This window comes from Hyphopichia burtonii (genome assembly GCF_001661395.1).
Source record: "Hyphopichia burtonii NRRL Y-1933 unplaced genomic scaffold HYPBUscaffold_11, whole genome shotgun sequence".
Taxonomy (NCBI): domain Eukaryota; kingdom Fungi; phylum Ascomycota; class Pichiomycetes; order Serinales; family Debaryomycetaceae; genus Hyphopichia; species Hyphopichia burtonii.
Window position 1 is genome coordinate 15,333 of NW_017963738.1, and position 20,008 is coordinate 35,340.

The 20,008-nt window shown below is 34.7% G+C and overlaps 10 protein-coding genes across 10 annotated transcripts; 5 read left to right on the forward strand and 5 right to left on the reverse strand.

Annotated features, from left to right (window-relative positions):
- Positions 1–342: 342 nt before the first annotated feature.
- HYPBUDRAFT_159172 (NAD(P)-dependent alcohol dehydrogenase) lies at positions 343–1,912 on the reverse strand (the record flags this gene model as incomplete). Its single annotated transcript, XM_020222427.1, has 2 exons — positions 343–371; positions 796–1,912. 2 exons carry the CDS (start codon positions 1,910–1,912, stop codon positions 343–345), a joined length of 1,146 nt encoding a protein of 381 aa, XP_020073669.1.
- Positions 1,913–2,012: 100 nt separating this feature from the next.
- On the reverse strand, positions 2,013–2,834 carry HYPBUDRAFT_154332 (uncharacterized protein). Its single transcript, XM_020222020.1, has one exon. It carries the CDS (start codon positions 2,669–2,671, stop codon positions 2,465–2,467), a length of 207 nt encoding a protein of 68 aa, XP_020073670.1. The 5' UTR covers positions 2,672–2,834; the 3' UTR covers positions 2,013–2,464.
- Positions 2,835–3,039: 205 nt separating this feature from the next.
- Positions 3,040–4,590, forward strand: HYPBUDRAFT_185194 (PhyH-domain-containing protein). The gene has a single exon (XM_020222918.1). The coding sequence runs from the start codon at positions 3,407–3,409 to the stop codon at positions 4,439–4,441; it is 1,035 nt and encodes a 344-aa protein (XP_020073671.1). The 5' UTR covers positions 3,040–3,406; the 3' UTR covers positions 4,442–4,590.
- Positions 4,591–4,669: 79 nt separating this feature from the next.
- Positions 4,670–5,869, forward strand: YHB1 (Yhb1p; the record flags this gene model as incomplete). Its single annotated transcript, XM_020220327.1, has 1 exon — positions 4,670–5,869. The coding sequence occupies one exon, from the start codon at positions 4,670–4,672 to the stop codon at positions 5,867–5,869; it is 1,200 nt and encodes a 399-aa protein (XP_020073672.1).
- A 38-nt stretch (positions 5,870–5,907) lies between these two features.
- HYPBUDRAFT_115874 (uncharacterized protein) lies at positions 5,908–6,393 on the reverse strand (the record flags this gene model as incomplete). Its single annotated transcript, XM_020219151.1, has 1 exon — positions 5,908–6,393. One exon carries the CDS (start codon positions 6,391–6,393, stop codon positions 5,908–5,910), a length of 486 nt encoding a protein of 161 aa, XP_020073673.1.
- Positions 6,394–7,384: 991 nt separating this feature from the next.
- Positions 7,385–10,009, forward strand: HYPBUDRAFT_163893 (cobW-domain-containing protein; the record flags this gene model as incomplete). The annotated part of the gene is made up of 2 exons (XM_020222642.1): positions 7,385–8,941; positions 9,657–10,009. 2 exons carry the CDS (start codon positions 7,385–7,387, stop codon positions 9,660–9,662), a joined length of 1,563 nt encoding a protein of 520 aa, XP_020073674.1. The 3' UTR covers positions 9,663–10,009.
- A 582-nt stretch (positions 10,010–10,591) lies between these two features.
- On the forward strand, positions 10,592–12,461 carry HYPBUDRAFT_154334 (putative phenylacrylic acid decarboxylase). The gene has a single exon (XM_020222021.1). The coding sequence runs from the start codon at positions 10,904–10,906 to the stop codon at positions 12,434–12,436; it is 1,533 nt and encodes a 510-aa protein (XP_020073675.1). The 5' UTR covers positions 10,592–10,903; the 3' UTR covers positions 12,437–12,461.
- A 35-nt stretch (positions 12,462–12,496) lies between these two features.
- CRG1 (Crg1p) lies at positions 12,497–13,564 on the forward strand. The gene has a single exon (XM_020222022.1). The coding sequence runs from the start codon at positions 12,659–12,661 to the stop codon at positions 13,481–13,483; it is 825 nt and encodes a 274-aa protein (XP_020073676.1). The 5' UTR covers positions 12,497–12,658; the 3' UTR covers positions 13,484–13,564.
- Positions 13,564–16,206, reverse strand: HYPBUDRAFT_115862 (uncharacterized protein; the record flags this gene model as incomplete). The annotated part of the gene is made up of 1 exon (XM_020219150.1): positions 13,564–16,206. One exon carries the CDS (start codon positions 16,204–16,206, stop codon positions 13,564–13,566), a length of 2,643 nt encoding a protein of 880 aa, XP_020073677.1.
- Positions 16,207–16,586: 380 nt separating this feature from the next.
- On the reverse strand, positions 16,587–19,117 carry HYPBUDRAFT_154337 (uncharacterized protein). Its single transcript, XM_020222023.1, has one exon. It carries the CDS (start codon positions 19,100–19,102, stop codon positions 16,601–16,603), a length of 2,502 nt encoding a protein of 833 aa, XP_020073678.1. The 5' UTR covers positions 19,103–19,117; the 3' UTR covers positions 16,587–16,600.
- Positions 19,118–20,008: the final 891 nt, after the last annotated feature.

Sequence of the window (20,008 nt, forward strand, 5' to 3'; positions counted from 1 at the left end):
CAAGGAAATCATCAAGAAGGATTTAAAGCAGAACCCATTGGTTAAGGAAGTGATTGACGTTGGGGTTGATAGTTCCACTAATCCAACTGCTTACCCGGTTGTTGGTATAGAAGCTGGAGAGTTGATTAGCAGTGGTAAAGCTGACCGTGGTATCCTTATTTGTGGTACGGGTTTAGGGGTTGCTATATCTGCAAATAAAGTTGCTGGAATTAGAGCAGTTACTGCACATGATAGTTTTAGTGTTGAGAGATCGATTCTTTCTAATAACTGTCAAGTTTTGTGTATGGGACAAAGGGTTATTGGAATTGAATTGGCAAGAAGATTGGTTGGAGAATGGTTAAATTATAAATTCGATGAATCTAGTGCATCTGCTGGTAAAGTTGAAGTATTGAGTAAGTACGAGCAAAAAATTAGTACTTAATGATAAATGATAAATGATATATAAAATATAATAAACGAATACATAATCTACTGAATTGTTGTATCTAACGTATCTAATGTAGTTGAAAGTAATATGTATTTGTTGATTTGGTTGTAGTTGATTTAGTTTAGTTATTCATCTATTTATCTAGTTAATTTAATTCATTTATCTAGTTATAATTATCTAGTTATCTAGTTATCTAGTTATAGTTACTTAGTTATAATTATCTAGTTATCTAGTTATAGTTACTTAGTTATCTAGTTATCTAGTTATAGTTACTTAGTTATCTAGTTGTTATGCTACAGTATGTGATATATAAATAATTAATTAAATGACTATGACTAATATACACTAAAACAATTCGACATCATCGCAAACCATGACCTTAATGCTTGGGATTTTTGGATTACGAACGGTTTCTAAAGCTTTATTTGCTTGTTCCAAACTAAATTTATGAGTAACAAATTTTTTAACATCAACCTTACCAGAAGCAATTAAATTAATAACTGGAGGCCAGGAATCACGATAACGATTAACAAATTTAACATCAACTTCACCAAAAGATATGGTCATAAATGGGAAGTTATCAATTTCATTTTTACCAGAAACCCCTAAAATAGTCAAGGCACCTTTTCTTCTAACAACATAACAACAAGTATTAATTGAAGAATGAACCCCGGTACATTCTAATACTGCAGAAGGCATTTCATATTCATCATTACCAAAAATTGATCTTATATTATTAGCATTTTCTTTAACATCTTTATCAGTTTGAATTTGATAAGTTTTAATTGATGGTATTAATTCTTTAGCAAAATCTAAACGATCTTGAGAAACATCACTAACTACAATTGGATAAGCACCGGCAGCGTCAGCAAGTACCAAAGTAGCTAAACCAATTGGACCCATACCAGCAATAAAACAAGGTTTACCTAATTCCAAATTACCGGCTCTTTCAATACCATGATAAGCAACAGAAAATACTTCAACTAAAGCACCTTCTTCAAAACTCATATTATCAGGGATTTTATGAACCCACATTGGATCTAAAACCAAAAATCTTTGCATTGATCCAGGAATTGATGCTGCTCTACCTGGCATACCGGGCATACCTAAGAAATCAACATCATTACATAAATTTAAATGACCTCCAGTACATAAGAAACATTTACCACATGGAGTTTGTGGTTCAATAGCAACACGATCACCAATTTCAAAACCTTGAACAACATCACTACCAATACCAACAATTTCTCCGGCAGTTTCATGGCCAATAATTAAATCTTCAGTAATTTTCAAATTACCAATTCCACCATCTTTCCATAAATGAATATCAGAACCACAAACACCAGTGGCTTTAATATGAACCATCACTTGATGGGGTAAGATTTGAGGAATTGGTGCACGATCAACAACCAATTCACGATCTGGAGTAATCTTTAAACAAGTATTTGGTTTATTAAATAAAGTATCTTCTTGAATAGGTGACATTATGGTATTATTATATTATATTATATTATTATATTACAATTTTTTAAAAAAAAAGTTTATTATAAAGATATAATCTACTTATATATAAATTAATAATTTAGTGGGTTAAAATTTTTTTATTTGCAACAAAAAAGAAAAAAACCCAGTTAGGTCTAGAAAAAACCCAGCTATCTGGCTTAATAGGGAAAGCTTTCCAGGCGAACCTTTCCTACTATACCAAATTACTCCGTTGTACATTGACACGCTTTGGGTTCCGATAATCTTATCGAGTAAACCAGATTAAAAAAATTTATTGTACATAAAAAGAAAAGTAAGAAAAGGTCCGATATTCAACTTCTGGTAATAGATCCGAACTTTCTATTCACAAAAGGTGAAAGGGACCATCCGGATTTCTTTTTTGTGGTTCAGGTTAAATGCCTTGAGATGAGAACCAACTGATAATCGACCTGAATACTAAACTATCGCAAAACCAATCCACCCAAACCAATACCCAAACCAATACCCAAACCAATACCCTCCGGCAATTCCCACCCAATACCCAGTGGAAGTAATTCAAAGGTGAATCCCCCGAATATTCAAAATTGGATGATCATCGGTTGGGGAAGGCCTTGTTATTTGCCCATAAATTTTAGCAGCCACGAAATCAAGTAAAAAATTCTGGAAAAAAAAAGACCCGATCCCTCGTTTCTTTTCCTCAAATTCACCCGAAAACAATTTTTTTGTGCAACCGCCTTTGGGCGGCATTCGCAGGTTGAGCATCGCCTTTTGCAGGTTGAACAATGCAATTTACAAGGTTTACAGTTTGGGGTGTTTTTCGGTTTTGTACGTTTTATTCCAAAGGCTAATTGTGGAAGTTAGTCTGGGGAAGCTGTGCAGTATTAGTATTAAGTATTAACTCAACGTTCGCTCAACGTTTACAGCCACCATGGACTTAGGTGATTAAGTAATTGATTAGGTAATTTACTGGATTTACTAGTAGTTTCTATTAGTTTTTATTAGTTTCTATTAGTTTCTATTAGTTTCTATTACTTTCTATTAGTTTCTAGTAGCTTACTAGGTGATTTAGTCCAGGTAAGCTAACTCAGGTGATTCTGGTAGCTCTTGCATCAGGTGTAGTCATCGGGCAAGAAAGATCTTGGGCAATTTGTGGAGAAGGAATTCCTTGGTTTTGACGGACGATTATACTGCAATGGTAAGATCAACAGTCGTAAAATCCCCTCTTCTCAAAGTCAGCCTTGCGTATCTTGCTATTGAATTGGGTCTTGGTTCCCCATTTGCCAATGGGGATCGGACTTCCCTCTGGAGATCCGAGTCTGGTCCTGAGTACTCAGTCATATTACACTAAGTATACTGAATACGCTTGTGAGTACTCATGAATCATGGGTGTGCCGCACACGACCGAGTCATCTTGAGTCATTGACTCAAATCGCTCTCGATATTTAAAGTAGATTGCAATTCTGTAAGAGTCTAATTTATTCTCTTCCCACTCTAAGAATGACCCAATTCACCAAGTCCTTAAACTTAATCGACCCTTACTTAGCAAGCGATGGGAAGAAGTACGCTAAAATACCTCGTCAACCCCAAACTAACCCGGTAATAACCAATGCTAATTATACCGTTAATGATAAATCAGATACTAAACTGATAATCTCGAATCTTGAAAAATACGGAGTGGTGATTGTCAAAAATTTTCTTTCAAGTAATACTTGTGATCAAATAATTGATGAAGTTGAACCTTTTTTTTTCAGAGATCAACTGTGGAATGGATCTCCTTTCCCTCGTCAAACAACAGTAGTTACTAGAACGGTTTTGAAATCTCCCACCGTTACTCAAGACGTCGTTTGTAATCCTCTTTTCCTGTCAATTGCTTCGAATTTCCTAGACGAATCTAATTATTTCTGGATAAATAATAAAATTAGAACCGGTAAAAGTACTATTCAATTAAATTCTGGTATCACTTACAAAGTTGGCCCGGGTGCTTCTGATCAAATGTATCATCGTGAAGACATGGTTCATCATAACGTTCATAAAGACAGAGACCATTTTGTTTATGGTGATGAATCAATGGTTGGTTTAACAGTTGCAATGACTAAAACAACAAAAGAAAACGGTGCCACTAGAGTCATTCCATTAAGCCATTTATATGGTCCTTATCGTCATCCCGAAGAAAAAAATTGTAATTATATAGAATTAGATAAAGGTGATGCTGCTTTTATATTGGGTTCAACTTATCATGCTGCAAGTGCAAATAACACCGATAAAGATCGAATTTCTTCATTTTTTTTCATGACTAAAAGTTACTTGAAACAAGAGGAAAACTATTTTGTTGATCAAAATGCTGATTTTTTCAAAAATTATTCAGTAGAAGCTCTTAGTTTACTAGGATTAAATCTCAGTGAACCTTTCTGCGGACACTTGGATTACGGTAACCCTCTTTCCTCTTTGAAAAGCGAAGAGGAAATAAACAACAGTAGCTTGAAGTTGAAAAAGGATAACTACGGTGAAACCATCTACGTTGAATATAACTAATTTTCGCAGCTTACGGAACTTGATTCAAACCCCAGCGTTTTTCAAAATCCGTTTTTTTCGCTTTGTTAAGGCGACGGTGGTGTGTTTTTTGCGTATTGTGTGCAGGATTTTGCAATACTCTTTTTTAGCAGCAAAATTTTAACATTCGATTTATTTAACCTTGTAGGTATATAAGTAGACTGGATTATGTTGAGTTATGCTCAGTTATGATGTCCTTAACCATTAGTAATGTCTCCAAGTATTCAACAAAATTCAGCACCCCAAATCTATTCTATTCAAGATTTAACTGAAAGTCAAAAGGCTTTCATAAAAGCTTCGGTTCCTATTCTCGAATCATCGGGGGAATTGCTTACTTCCAAGTTTTATAACAAGATGCTCAATAACTTCCCTGAAGTTAAGCCTTTTTTCAATGAAACTAATCAAAAAAATTTAAAACAACCTAGGATTTTGGCCTTTGCAGTGTTGAATTATGCTAAAAATATCGATGATTTAACTCCCTTGTTAGGCTTTGTTCATCAAATTGTGGTAAAGCATGTTGGTTTGCAAGTCAAGGCCGAACACTACCCTATAGTTGGTTCTTGTTTGCTAGGCACAATGAAAGAATTGTTAGGTGAAGAAATTGCAACCCCTGAATTTCTTAAAGCTTGGGAAATTGCATACGGTAATTTGGCTCAAATTTTAATAAATGCTGAATTCGAACAATATCAACAACAGGATTGGATTGGATTCAAAGAGTTCAAAGTGACCAGCTTAATTGATGAATCAAATAACGTTAAATCAGTCTATTTCAGTCCCTTAGAAGGCAAGATCGCCTTACCTAAAAGAGGTCAATACGTTTGTATTAGATGGACATTACCCGGTGATGACGTGGAAAAATCGAGAGAATATTCATTATCTGAGTTCCCTAAGACTAATGAATATCGTATATCGGTTAGAAAATTACCCGATGGAAAGATCTCCAATTATGTTCATAATGATTTGAAAATTGGTGATGTATTAAAAGTTTCACCACCTGCTGGTCAATTCACCTACCAGGAAACTGATAAAGACTTGATCCTTTTCGTTGGGGGTATTGGAATAACCCCAATCATATCTATTCTCGAAAAAGCTTTGAGTTCCGGTAAGAAAGTTGACATGTATTACTCCAACAAAACCATCGAGTCAAGACCCTTCACTGAATACTTGAAAAATTTAAAGAAATATAAATTCAATCTCAACGAATATATATCAAATAAATCCGATGGCATAGTTATTGACCAAGCCGAATTTAGACCATTGGAATCATCAGATTTTGATCGCATGGATTTAGTCAATAAAGATATTTATTTGTTAGGTCCTACTTCTTACATGAAGTTTGTTCAATCCGAATTATCAAAGAAAGGAATTTCGAACGTATTCTCTGAATTTTTCGGTCCAACCGAAGTTTAATTTATTTATTTTTTAATATATATATATATATATGATATCTATGAACTGTATTTTTCCAAAGCTTCAATCGATAATAAATGATCTTGTTCTTGAGCTAACCCACTGATAGTAAGAGCCCCAATAATCCCGTCAAATCCTTTGATTTTCATTGGAACACTACCACCATGAGCAGCGTAGTCTTTAGAAGAAATGAAAAGGCCATCTTCAATTGATTTTTCTTTAAGTCTTAATTTTTGTCCAACGTAAAAACTTGATTTACCAATTCTTAAAACCGTGTTCTTCTTTCTATTGATCCATTCATCGTTATCGATGGCAGTACCTGCATTAACAACAGAATGAAATAATACTTGTCCACCATTCAAAGTGATATCAATGACAATTGCTTTATGGGGATATTTTTCAATTGCAAGTTTTCTAGCTAAACTTCCTAATTTCCAAGCATCTTCACTAGTGAATTGGGACAAAACCGTGTTTTCTTCCAATTTGTCCAACTGCTCCAATGTGTACTTGTATATATCGGCCATTTTATATAACTGACTAGTGAAAATGAGATACTTGGTTGTTGATTATTTGTCGATTTATACTGAAAACCAAAGGCTGTAGTTTTCTGACAGAAGGTCCAATCCCCAAAGGTGGGGGGGGGACTACTATCGGTACGCACACACCCACCCAAAACGATTTGCAACCTAATACATTGATACGTAAAACAGCTGGGACGAAGAAACAAGAGGGCCAATTGTGATATTAACTCATCACTTCTAAGAGGAGGAATGTTGAACTGTTTTATGTGCTTGCGTACCGGTCTTCAGTTGTTGTTCTGTTGCAAACTTTGTACTTTTTATAGGTACTCCATACAATCAAATTATAACTGTAAGCCATTATAAGATACTTTTGGAGTTACCAAGCCTCATTAAATTACAATTTAAAAACTGAAGTGTCATAAGTTTCTTGTGAAATTGGCTGTTTTCACTTTGCAACTTTTTTATATGCTTTTTATACTCTTACCTCAAGTGCCTTTAAAAAAATAAGTGAAATGATTACAGGACACAGGAAGTACTTTCAAAGTCAAGTGACATTCCGGTTCTCGAAAGAAACATTGTCTTCTTGAAAAAAAAAAACAGCTTGAACCAGTTATTTCAAAAGTTCGATTGCGAAAATTTTTGAATAAACCTATAGTGGTTATTCAGAGCTCATTGTATCTATAACCACTAAGAGAAAGAGTATTGATAACCATTATTGTTAAAGCAATGTGAGCCAATAAAAAGCCCTATTATACCCAATGAGTCAGCTGGATGTGAACCTGCATGCAATTTGTCTGCAAAAACCATAGATTCATTAGAATGTTGACCGTAGCAGTAACCTCATTTAGATAGGCCCACCTGTTTTGTAATAACTCCAAGGGTTGAAGAAGAGCAAATCGAAAATGAATTAGCGATATGAGGATAGTATAAAAGGGCAGTCATATAGAGCTTTTGACCGGCTTGATCTGTTTATGTACTAATTAAACAGAAGAACATGCCAGAAAGTACTTCAAGAAAACCAATTCCAGTTACTTTATTATCTGGATTTTTAGGCTCCGGTAAAACCACATTATTGGAAAGAATACTTACTCACGATCATGGTTTGAAAATAGCTGTAATAATCAACGATGTCTCTCAAATTAACATTGATGCTGCCTTAATTCAAAATCATAGAGTCACTCAAAAGGAAGAAAAACTTATTCAACTTCAAAATGGTTGTATATGTTGTACTCTTAGGGGTGATTTGCTTGAAGAATTGGCAACATTAGCCCTTTCTGGCGAATTCCAGTATATCGTAATCGAATCAACGGGCATTTCTGAACCAATGCAAGTTGCTGAAACCTTCACAACTGAATTTTCTGAAATGATTTTGCAAAACCTGGAATCATTAAATGAAGAAGAACAAATGTCTTTAGAAAAAATTGTAAATATTGGTGGGTTAAACAAAATTGTTCAATTAGATACTTGTGTTACAGTAATTGATGCTGTTAATTTTTTAGCAAATTTTGAAACAACAGATTTTTTGGCTGATAGATTTGGTGATAATGGTCAAGGTGAAACAGAAAGAACTATTACTGATTTGATGGTTGATCAAATCGAGTTTTCTGATATTATTATCATGAATAAAGTCAAAGGCATTAAGAAAAGAAAGCAACGTAAGATAGAAAAACTAATAAAATCATTAAATCCAGTCGCTAAGATCATTCCTACTAATTATTGTGATGTACCAATAAAGGACGTTGTGAATACTAAGTTATTCGATTTTGAAAAACTGTCAGCTTCTGCAGGATGGTTACAAAGTATCAATGAAATGACTATAAGAGAAAGCTCGACAGGAAAATCCACCTTAACTCCAAAACCAGAAACAGAAGAGTATAGAATTAATAATTTTGTCTACAGGAATAGGAAACCTTTCCACCCTGAAAGACTTTACAAATTAATTAGAGATAAGTATATAGTGATTGAACAATCAGGTTTCGAAGACGAAGAAAAAGAAGACGAAGAAAACGAGGAAGAAGATGATGACGAAGATGATGACGAACAAGACGATGAAGATGGAGAAGAAGAAGAAGAAGAGGAAGATGATGACTTTGTTCAACCAAGTAACAAACAGATTATACGCAACAAGAAGAAATCTGTTTTCGGACCTATGCTAAGATCAAAAGGATTCTTCTGGTTGGCCTCTCGTTATATTAATAGAGGAGAATGGTCAAGTGCTGGTGCCATGATGACTCTCAAAGGTGGGCTTCCATGGTTCTCAGTAACTGGACCGGAATTTTACCCACCTGGAGTCAAAGAGCTCATTGAAAAAGATATGCAAGGAAAATATGGAGATAGAAGAAATGAATTAGTTTTCATTGGGGTTGAGATTGATCGTATTGGATTAAGTAAAGCACTTGATGAATGTTTACTTACCGATGAAGAATATGATATTTTTGAAAGCATCATAGAAGAAGAAAAGAATTTATTCAAAATTGAGAAGAAGTTACAGGCTACTTTCAATGATGGATTTGCAGACTGGATCGTCTATGACGATGATCCTGAAAAGCCAGTAGAGGAAGAGCCAAAAGAATCAACCAAGTCAAATGAGTCAACTAAAGCAAAGGAATCATCTCATTCACAAATGAAACTGCATCAAGATCACACTCATCATAATCATCACCACAACCACTTTCAAGTTCCACTTGGAATCAAAACCACAAATTAGTATCGATGTGGATGCTTTTTGTAAAATTTTTTTTTATTAAAAATTATATAGGATATGCAATTTAAACTTTATAAAGATTATTTCTTTTTCAACTGTTTTGTATTATTTATACCTTCCCAACGAGGGAAACTATTAGTATCGATACCAAAACAATCTAAGATTCTTCCACAACTTTGTTCGATTACATCTTCTATGGATTGAGGTCTCGTATAGAAAGCTGGTACTGGAGGAAATATTATGACCCCCATTTGATCAAGTTTTAACATGTTCTCTAAATGAATAGCTGATAATGGGGTTTCTCTTGTAACCAATAACAATTTCCGTCTTTCCTTTAAAGTAACATCAGCAGCCCTTACTATTAAATCTTCAGTATAACCTATCCGAATAGCAGCCAAAGTTTTCATTGAGCAAGGAACGACAATCATCCCATCGTGAATAAACGAGCCCGAAGAAATTGGAGCAGTGACATCTTTCGAAGAGTATACTTTGGAAGCCAAACTTTTGACGTATTCATAATCGTAGTCAGTTTCATATTTCATGGTAGCAATCCCCCATTTAGACATGATTAAGTGAGTTTCAAACCCACCCATTTGTTTCAATATTTCTAATGTCCTTATACCCAAAGCAATCCCAGTTGCTCCAGTTATCGCCACCACTATCCTTCTCGGACGGGCTGGTTGAGCTTGGTTGGCTCTGTACATACTGTTATCGACGTTTTCATAATCTATCTGATGATGGTCTGCGCTGAGATATGATGATGTAGAAAATCTTAAATTGACATTAGATCTGGCGAGACTCGGTAATCGTATTATACGTCTGAATGGGATTCTGAAACTGCTGAGCATTTGGAATTAATGACTTATAGAAGAAGAATACTATACAACAGCAGTAATTTAGCTCGACGAAACCTATATAAAGAAAACTGATGCATCAGGCTGCTCGGCCGAATAATATGACCCAAATCGGGTAGCCAGACGGATTCTTGACATTTTTCCAAACCTTTTTCCAGATTTTTTTTTTTTTTTTTTTTTTTGTTTGGCTTCGTTTTAGCTGCTGCCTACAGGTTTACTAACCGTTCCTACTCCAGTCAGTTCTTGAAACCCGAGTTCCGATTGTTTTGCATTGGAACTTGGTATTTCATTGATACTTCCATGGTTTTGATTGTTTGAGCTAATTAATTGGTAAATCTCCTTTTCGTTTTCCAGTACAAGAATAGTTTTACTTTTTTTTTCACTTTACTATGAGGCTTTTTTTATTTTAATTTGTTAATTAATTTATTTTATTTTATTTTTTTTTTTTTTTTTTTAATTTTTGATTTATTTTCTTTGGTTTTTAAATTTATTTTTCCAGTTTTGGGTTTTTTAGTTTCTTGTAAGAATATTTTTTGAGCGTTTTTGTTGAGTTGACCTTGTTAAAAAGTACATCGGGGATCCCAGCAAGTTTGCCGAAGAACTCATAAACAAAGCTAACCCCAATATTCGAGTCATTAGTCAAGGCGGGAAGAGCCGATACTAGTTTGCCGATTTGAAATCGGTGATTTGGAATCGGGAAATTGTACGAATCTGGTCCCCTTTTTAGTTATTTTTGTACCATTAATAAACTCCAATTGTCATGGTGCCAATAAAGCTAACCTTCTTTTTTTTTTGGCTGGACTCTTTGTGGTTTCATTGGTTATTGGTTCCGTAAATCTGTGGGCCTGGCCAGATATTCGAACCCAATATGCAAGCACTTTTTAAATATATATAACTTTCTTTACCGATAGCTTTTGAATTAACATAGATACCAACTTAATTTTTATACGTTGCAATGACTGTTTTAGAACCACACCTTAGATTTAGAGACTTCATTGAAACTCTTAGACTTGAAAATGATTTGGTTGAAATCTCCCAAGAAATTGACCCTAATCTTGAAGCTGGTGCCATTATGAGGAAGGCACTTGAATCAAAAGCTCCAGTTCCGTTTTTCAAAAATTTGAAAAAGGACCCGAAGAATCCAGATCCTAAAAACTTGTTTAATATGATTGGTAATCTCGGATGCTTGCGTAATGAAAAATCTCAAGATCATGCTAGAATTGCTCATCATATCGGCTTACCAGCTACAACTCCTATGAATGAAATCATCGATTTCTTATTAGATTGTAAGCAAAAAAAGTTGGTTCCTCCAACCAAAGTTTCAAATGCTCCTTTCCATAAAAATAGATTGACTGGTTCTGATATTAAGTTAAACTCTTTACCAGCCCCAATTTTACATCCAGGAGATGGTGGGAAATATATCCAGACTTATGGGATGTTCATATTACAAACTCCAGATAAAAAATGGACTAACTGGTCAATTGCGAGAGCAATGATCCATGACGACAAACATTTGACTGGTTTGGTTATTAATCCTCAACATATTAGAAAAGTTGCTAATGAATGGGCCAAAATCGGTAAAGGTGATTCTATTCCTTACGTATTGGCGTTTGGGGTCCCTCCTGCTGCAATTTTGGTTTCTTCAATGCCTATTCCTGAAGGTGCTACGGAATCAGAGTATATAGGTGCAATTTGTGGTGAACCATTACCGGTTGTCAAAGCTGAATTAAGTGATCTTGAAATTCCTGCTGAATCTGAATTGGTCTTTGAAGGGGTTCTTAATATCAATAACTTGGTTAATGAGGGCCCTTTTGGTGAAATGCATGGTTATGTTTTCCCAGGTACTGGTCATCCTTGTCCTTTATATACCGTAGATGTCATAAATTATAGAGATGATGCTATTTTACCTGTTTCCAATCCGGGATTGTGCACAGACGAAACCCATACCCTTATTGGTGGATTAGTCAGTGCTGAATTGAAAAATTTAGCTTTAAACCATCCTATTTTAAGTAAAATCGTCATGGATGTCTTTACTCCCTACGAAGCTCAAGCTTTATGGGCTGCTTTCAAAATCAATACTAAAGAATTGGTGAAATTGAACACCACCAGTGTCGAATTAAGAAAGCTTTTCGGAGACTTGTATTTCGAAACCAAAATAGCTTCAATTATCCACGAAATTGTTTTAGTAGGTGACGATATCGATATCTTTGATTTCCGTAAATTCTTTTGGGCCTATGTTACCAGACATACTCCTGATGATGACCAGACTTTCTTCCACGAAGTTCCAGCCTTCCCCTTGGCTCCATTCATTTCCAATGGTCCTAGAATAAAAAGTAAGAAAGGGGGGAAAGTAGTTACTGATTGCTTACTCCCAAAGCAATATCAAGACCCGGACTTTTCTTTCACGACTTGTGACTATTCCAGTTACGAGGTAAAACTCCAGCAAAAAATCAATGACAACTGGAGTGCCTATGGATTTAAGAGTTAGTATACATAAATAGTTTAATTCCTAGTCATATTAGTCAAACCGTAGTTCCTAAAAATAAGTGAAAAAGACTGCAAAAATTCTCGCTCACTTTGTTGATAAGTTCACTACTCGAACTTGTATGCAGTTACAAAGATAAAGTATGGTCACGAAGAAATAGACCCATTTTTCAGATCAACTAACCTATGACTAAGACTCCTTTCCATCAGTCTAATTGAGTTCAATATGTCAGGCTATACTCAAGATCAAGCTTACTATGGTAATGGATACCAAAAAAGTATATCGGAAACTCATTCTTGGAGAACAGCTGAAAATTCATGTGCTTATATGCTCTCTTTTATCAAATCAACCGATGTTATACTAGACGTTGGGTGTGGTCCAGGATCCATTAGTTGTGATTTAGCGAAGCATGTTCCTAATGGGAAGGTGGTTGGTATCGAGCCTACTGAGCAATTGATCAAAGAGGCAAATAATCACAAGTATTCTAATGGAGTCAAGAATGCCGAATTCAAGATCGCTTCTGCCTATTCTTTACCATTCGAAGATAATTCTTTTGATATAGTGCATTGTCATCAAGTTTTAATTCATTTAGAAGATCCAGAAACTGCTTTTAAAGAAATGGTAAGGGTTTTGAAACCAACAGGATATGTATGCTCCAGAGAAGCTGATCTTAGGGCAACATCGGTCTATCCACCAAAGTACGAAGACACTATTGTAGAATACTTCTTATTGAAGACAAAGAATTCATCTACTTCTGATAATAGAGGAAGGTCACTAAGAGATTTGGCATTAAGTGCTGGAATAAAACTGAGGCATATTCATTCTACTGTTTCTACTTGGTGTATATCCAATGATGATGACCGAAAATGGTTTAGTGAGATGTTTATTAAAAGAATGAAAGAGGCGAAGGAAGTCTTGGTTAAAGAGGACGAAGAAGCAAATACCAGAAAGAGAGAGGAAATTATTGATTCTTGGAATGAATTCATAGATGACGTTAGAGGTTGGCTCTTGTTCGTCCATGGTGAAGTTATCTGTCAAAAAGAATTCTGACAATTATTATAATAAATTATGACTACTTGTGAAAATAAATATCATATATATGAATATATCTAAATAATTATGGATAATCACTAAATTTTTTGGCTTGTAGTATTGAATTCAAAAGGCTGGTTATTTATATCTTCATTCATCCAATAAAAAAGTGGGTCATCTACATGAAACAATGATTCCATTACATTGGTGAAATCTTGCTGTAAGAATGAAGAAGCCTGCCAATTTTCCCTCGAATGCCATAAATCGTTGTCGTTTGGGCTTGTAGGAGAATTATTCGAATTTTGATCTTCCTTAATATCGTTTGGTTTGTTATCAAAGAACCTTGATCTTGCAGGATCCACAGCTCCATGGATTGACTTCCATGCAGCAGCCAATTTTGGCATATCTAACTTAGGAAACAATCTTTCAATATAGTTAATCAAATCATCGAGTTGATTTTCTGTGAAATCAAATACTCTCACATCGGAACTTTCGTTTGATTCCTTATAATAATCGTCACTGGATATATTCTCTAGGATAAACGTATGCGAGTTCCCAGTTCTCCAAGCTGAACATTGACGATGGCTGAGTTTCAATATTCCAATAATTGTTAGCTTCAGACATCGAACCAAATACTTTTTCAAAAGTTTGTACTTTTCATATTTAGGATCTTCTATATGCAATCCTTCGATTGAAAAACCAGTTCTATTAATAAGCGAAAAAAGCATCGTATTTACTCTATGAAGAAAAAGTTGAAAGGAAGGATTTAACAGTAGCTGAGAAGCATATTTGAAATAGAAATTGGGCTGTTCAAGAAATTCAAGAGTATAAGGTAGTACTTCTTCAACTATCCCAGCTAGAATTTTTTTCACATAAAAAAACACTATTCCCAAGTTTTGTTTATTTTCATAGTATAAAAATAGTTCATTATGAAGAGCCATAAGAAAGAACTTAACTGGTATGAAGACATTTAGCTGTAAAGTCTTTGAAAAATTGTCGCTAAAGGACTTTTCCATATATGCATCAAAAAAAGTTTGGATGGTACCATATTCCGTAAATAGATAGGTTTCTAAAATATTCAATTTTTCAACAAGTTGTACAACGGAAATTCCCTTCTTCACATACAAAACCAACCTTAGAATATCTTGAATGTGATTTAAAAGTTTTGATAATGGTTCCATAGCTTTTACAACATAATCTTCCATTCCACCAGAACTGCTTGGAACTTCTGCATCTGTAAATCTATCACTTGTTATATATGGATTTCCATACAACATTGACTGGGTAGTGTCGACGGTCCGTAAGTACATCCATATCTTTCTTCTAAGGTTGATCTTGGAAGGATTGTCATGAAAGTAGTCTCTATTTAATCCCATTGAGTATCCCATTTCTACCAAGACACCATTGTATATTTGAAATTGATTTCTTATTATTCCTTCTGGTTCTTCAGGTGCACATGTCATATAAATTTTAATGAAAATGGCAAGCTGTAGGACAAATAAGTTAGTTCTATGGAACAATTGAAATTCATTTAAACAATCTCTTGCAGTATCGATGAACTCAATTCCTATTGGATGTAGTAATAATTTTTTGATTTCACTAGTACTGCTCTCGGCAACATTATTTTCATTAATCTCCATATTATTTGTAATCATAGACAAGTAACTCAAGCGCATAACAATACATAGTAGTCCTAATATAGCATAATCATTTTTACTTTCGATGTTAAGAGTCGATTTTGTTCTCAATATTCTGGATATTTGCTTCCTAAAGTCGGGTTCAGATATATATGGAAAAAACGGATATAAAAAGTCGAAGAAATTATCGATGTGGAAATCAATTATATTCTGCAGAGGTAATATAGACTTAATTCTCTCTTCTCGACTGTCTGCTATGTTTTTGGTGGGATCATTATATGTTAGACCAAGTGGGAGACTAGATGACTTGCGACTATAATTCTGGGGGTCGAACTTATTGACAGAGTATTCCTTTATTCTCTGAATTAAAGAGTAAGGATTGCTCTTCCCTTCCAACTGAGTGACTCCATCTTTGGTATATACTTTATTTTTACCCCGTATCCCTTCATACATAAAGTTCCAAATATTCTTAGAATTCAAATCCTTTTGTCTGATAGCATACCTGCTAAAAGGACCATGATTGACACATTCCATCGCATTAAGATCAGAAGCTATGGAGTTGTAATTGTATAAATCTATCAAATCATTGTTGTCTTGGATGGGGTTTATTCCATGAATAGAATCAAGTGATTGGAAACCAGATATTAAATCGGTAAATTTTGTTGGAAATGGAATCGTACTTTTAGCTTCAAATTGATTTTGGAAAAGTATATAGGATTCCAATTCTTTCACTCGTTTCCGTAAGCTGTCCACTTCAGATATTTCTTTAGGTTCAGAAGATTCTTCAGGAGCCAAATTTTGATTCGGAAGGACCGAAGGCTTTATCGTAGAAAGTTTTTCCAAAGCTTCCTTTTCACTCCAAACTTGACCATTATATTCGCATAAGTGACTAGCATTGTATTTAACACAAGATGTGCAATGGGGTTGTTTACGATCACAACGAACCTTACGAAATTTGCAAACATTACAAACAAGAGTAACCCGATTTCTTCTCTTCACCGGCTTCGTCTTCCCATTGGAATCTCCATTCTTAGCATTTTTGTACAGAGACGTGACGTCATTATCTTCTTCAACAGAAGCTGTTCTTTTCTGACGAGTAGCCATTGCAAGTCGACTTAAATGTTTGGAATTGGAAGTATTTAAGGTATTTTTTTGCAGTTCTTTTTTTTTGTGAAAGCCGTAAATCTCGAAATTTTAAAATCTCTAAGCTGAGCTCATCAACATCATTTAGGCAACACTCAGTATAACACAATCAGATCCATTCAATGATTGGGGTTTGAATGTGAGTGAAACATTAAGCTGATTGCCTGGCTTATTGTACGATAAAAGGGGCAAAAAAAAAAAAAAAAAAAAAAAATTAACACCGAAATCACACGTGATATTTCGGCTGAACTCGGTGAGCTCGGTGGAACGAAATGACCGCAAATATCTATACTATCAATACATTTCTATGAATAAACTACTAATATTCATCATTTATTTAGCTAAAGAAGTATATTTAAAGACCAACCCATAACTTGGATTCCTTAATATCGAATCTTTCAATCAATTCAATATCATCACTGCTTTTAGCAACGAAAACATCATATTTACCAGCTTCGGAGCTCCATTGTTCTTGATATTCATCCCAGAAAGATGTAGAGTCTTTCAAAGATAAATCGAACTTAACAGTAGTCAGTTTATTACTCTTTAATTCAACTTTTTCAAAACCTTTCAACTCTTTTACAGGACGAATAATTGATGGTTCTTGAGCACCAATATAGACTTGGACCACTTCACTACCGGTGATATCACCAATATTTTTAACATCAACAGAGACACTTAAGAGATCTTTGGACTCATTAACGCTTACCTTAAGTTTAGAATATTCAAATTTGGTATAAGATAAACCATAACCAAATGGGAAAGCAACTTTTCTCTGCAATTTTTCATAATACCTATAACCTATGAAAATGTCTTCACCGTATAAAACTCTACCTCTTTCAGTTTTAAAGTTTAAGTAAGTAGGATTATCAGTGAATTTTAATGGCCAAGATAACGATAATTTACCACTAGGATTAATATCACCAAATAAAACATCAGCAATTGCATTACCAGCTTCATTTCCTCCAAACCACGCTTGAACCAAAGCGTTTGCTTTAGATAACCATGGGAACTCAACAGGAGTACCAGATTGGTTAACAACAACAGTGTTTGGGTTGGCTTCTAACACTGCAGCCACCAAATCATTAGTTAATAAGGGTAAATCCAAATCTTTTCGATCATAACCTTCAGATTCCCATTCTTGATTAAGACCAATTGATAAAACAACTTTATCAACTGATTTTGCAAGTTTAACTGCATTATCAATCTCTTCTTTACCATCAATAACTTTTGCAAAACCAATGTTAAGTGCACCACCACCACCGAAATCAACAACATCATCATTAAGGAGAGTATAAGTTGGGGCAGAACCAAAATTGACTTCAACCTTATGAGTACCTTTAGATAATTTAACTTTATTTTTTTCTTCCACAGTACCATTATTAAAGAAAAACTCACCCTTCTTTTGATCTTTAATATTGGCAACGGCTAAATTTCCGTCCACATTGATAACCCCAGTACCAACAACGGCAAGACCAAATTCATATTCACCATCTTCTTCAATCTCTAAATCACCAGTAATTTCTAAGTAAAATAAATTGGTCTTGAGATCGGGATGTTTATAATCACCCAAGAAGAAACAAGATTGAGTCACGTTAACTTCATCAAATTGACGTTTCTTTTCTTTATCATAGAAAAATTTGACATTAAAACCTTTTTTACCAGTGACGGAGTTATTAATAAAAGGACCTAAACCTGGTAAAGCTTTATGAGCATAAGCACCAACAGTATAAGGAGGAGGAGAAGACAATTTAGAGGAAATCCCATCATAAGGAGAAACATTATAATAAGGAGTGATGGAAGCAGAACCCCCACCACAGTAGGCATGACTTTTAGCATTAGGACCAATAACTGCAATTGATTCTTTTGGATTCAAAGGTAAAACATTATTATTATTCTTCAATAAAACAATTGATTCACCCGAAAGTTGTCTTAAAAATTCACTAGTTTTAGGAGTATTATTTTTATCATCTTCAGGTCCATTTTCTTTAACTCCCGACTTAGCAGTAGCTTTAACTAATTTTAATACATTTCTAACACGGTCATTAATGTGATTAATATGAAGTTCTTTAGTATTAATCATGTGAGAAACAAGGTCTTGATCTCTAAATTTAGTTGGACCAGGCATTTCAATATCCAACCCATTCTTAATTGCAGTTTCAGTGGTATAAGTACCAAACCAATCAGACATAACAGCACCATCCCAATTCCATTCTTCACGTAAGATTTTTTGAATAATTTTTTCAGATTGAGAAACATGTTCACCATTAACTTTATTATAACCAGTCATAAAAGCTTTTGGATTGGAATATTTAACTGCCAAACGGAAAGGTTCCAAATAGATTTCTCTCAAGGCCCGATCAGTAATGATTGAATCAGAAGAGTTACGTTGATCCTCCAAATCATTTCCAACAAAATGTTTGATGGTAGCAGCAATATCATCATCTTGGATACCATTAATGATGGAAGCTGAGCAAATCCCGGCTAAATATGGATCGTCACTAAAAGATTCAAACCCTCTCCCACCATTTGGACCTCTGGCCATATTAGTGGTAGGACCCAAAATAACATGAACAGATTTATGTTTAGCTTCTTCTGCCATCAAAGAACCAGCTTTGAATAATAATTCTTTGTTAAAAGTAGCTGCTAAAGCAGTTCCATTGGCAAAACAAGCAGACGGAACAGCATTGAAGAACTTGGTACCTCTAACACCATTGGGACCATCACTGAACCTAAGACTGGGAACATCCAATCTTTCAACGGGGAAAGTATGCCAGAAATCAATACCAGCAAGTAATCCAATTTTTTCCAGGAGTTTTAATTGAGAAAGAGTTTTTTCAACGTCAATATCAGACATTTTCGAAGTCAATTGTAATGAAATGAAGCGTGGAAGGGAATTAATGAATCGAGCAAGTACACAAGCTGGACAAGTCCCTATTTATATACAACCTATTTGCGGATGAAGACAAAAAAAAAAAACTGGGGTAAAACTATAATCCCTTTGGGTCTCTTTTTCTTTTGTCTGAAAAATTGAATTATTCCGTGATTTTATTTTTCCCTTGTGTGCTGATGTACTGTTTCAGTTCATTTCAGTCGTTGACTATGGCTTGGTCAATTGAGCTCTACTCCTATTTTACCAGGCATGGACCTTCCCTTCGAGCCAATTGGCCTCGAGGAAATCTGTAATCACCCGAGTCAAGGATGAACTAAGCCGGGAGAGTTTCCTAAGTAGGGTTGTGGGGAGGTGGAGGAATAGTTGATTTTGATTGTCTTACTTCTATTTTAAAGCCTTTTTCCCCCACAAAAATTGGCTGCCAATGTACTTTACTGGTACATTGTACTTGACTAGTATATTGCATTCTGCTAGTGGATGTAATAGTGTACTAGTCAACCCGTGTCACTTGTAAGGATCGGCACCAAGAAAGAAACGTTACATTACATTGAAATACGTGAACTTATTCATAAAACTACCTAAAGTCATAAAGAGTAAACTTACTTAAATGAGTCTTACTTATTGGAAACAAGTAATCCATACTTTTTGCCAAAATGGAGCCTTTTTATATCTATCTTTTTCTTCTAATTTTTCTAATTCCAAGATTTCTGGATCGTAGATTACTCTATCTGAATCGATATCAATTTCAGAAACAGGAAGCCAAACTCTCCAATAACCAGTGAAAATCTTATAACCAAAGTAAGCTACAAGAAGGAAAGGAATAGCCAAATATTTTTGGAAAAACACGTAAACGTCTGCTTTATTGGTTGG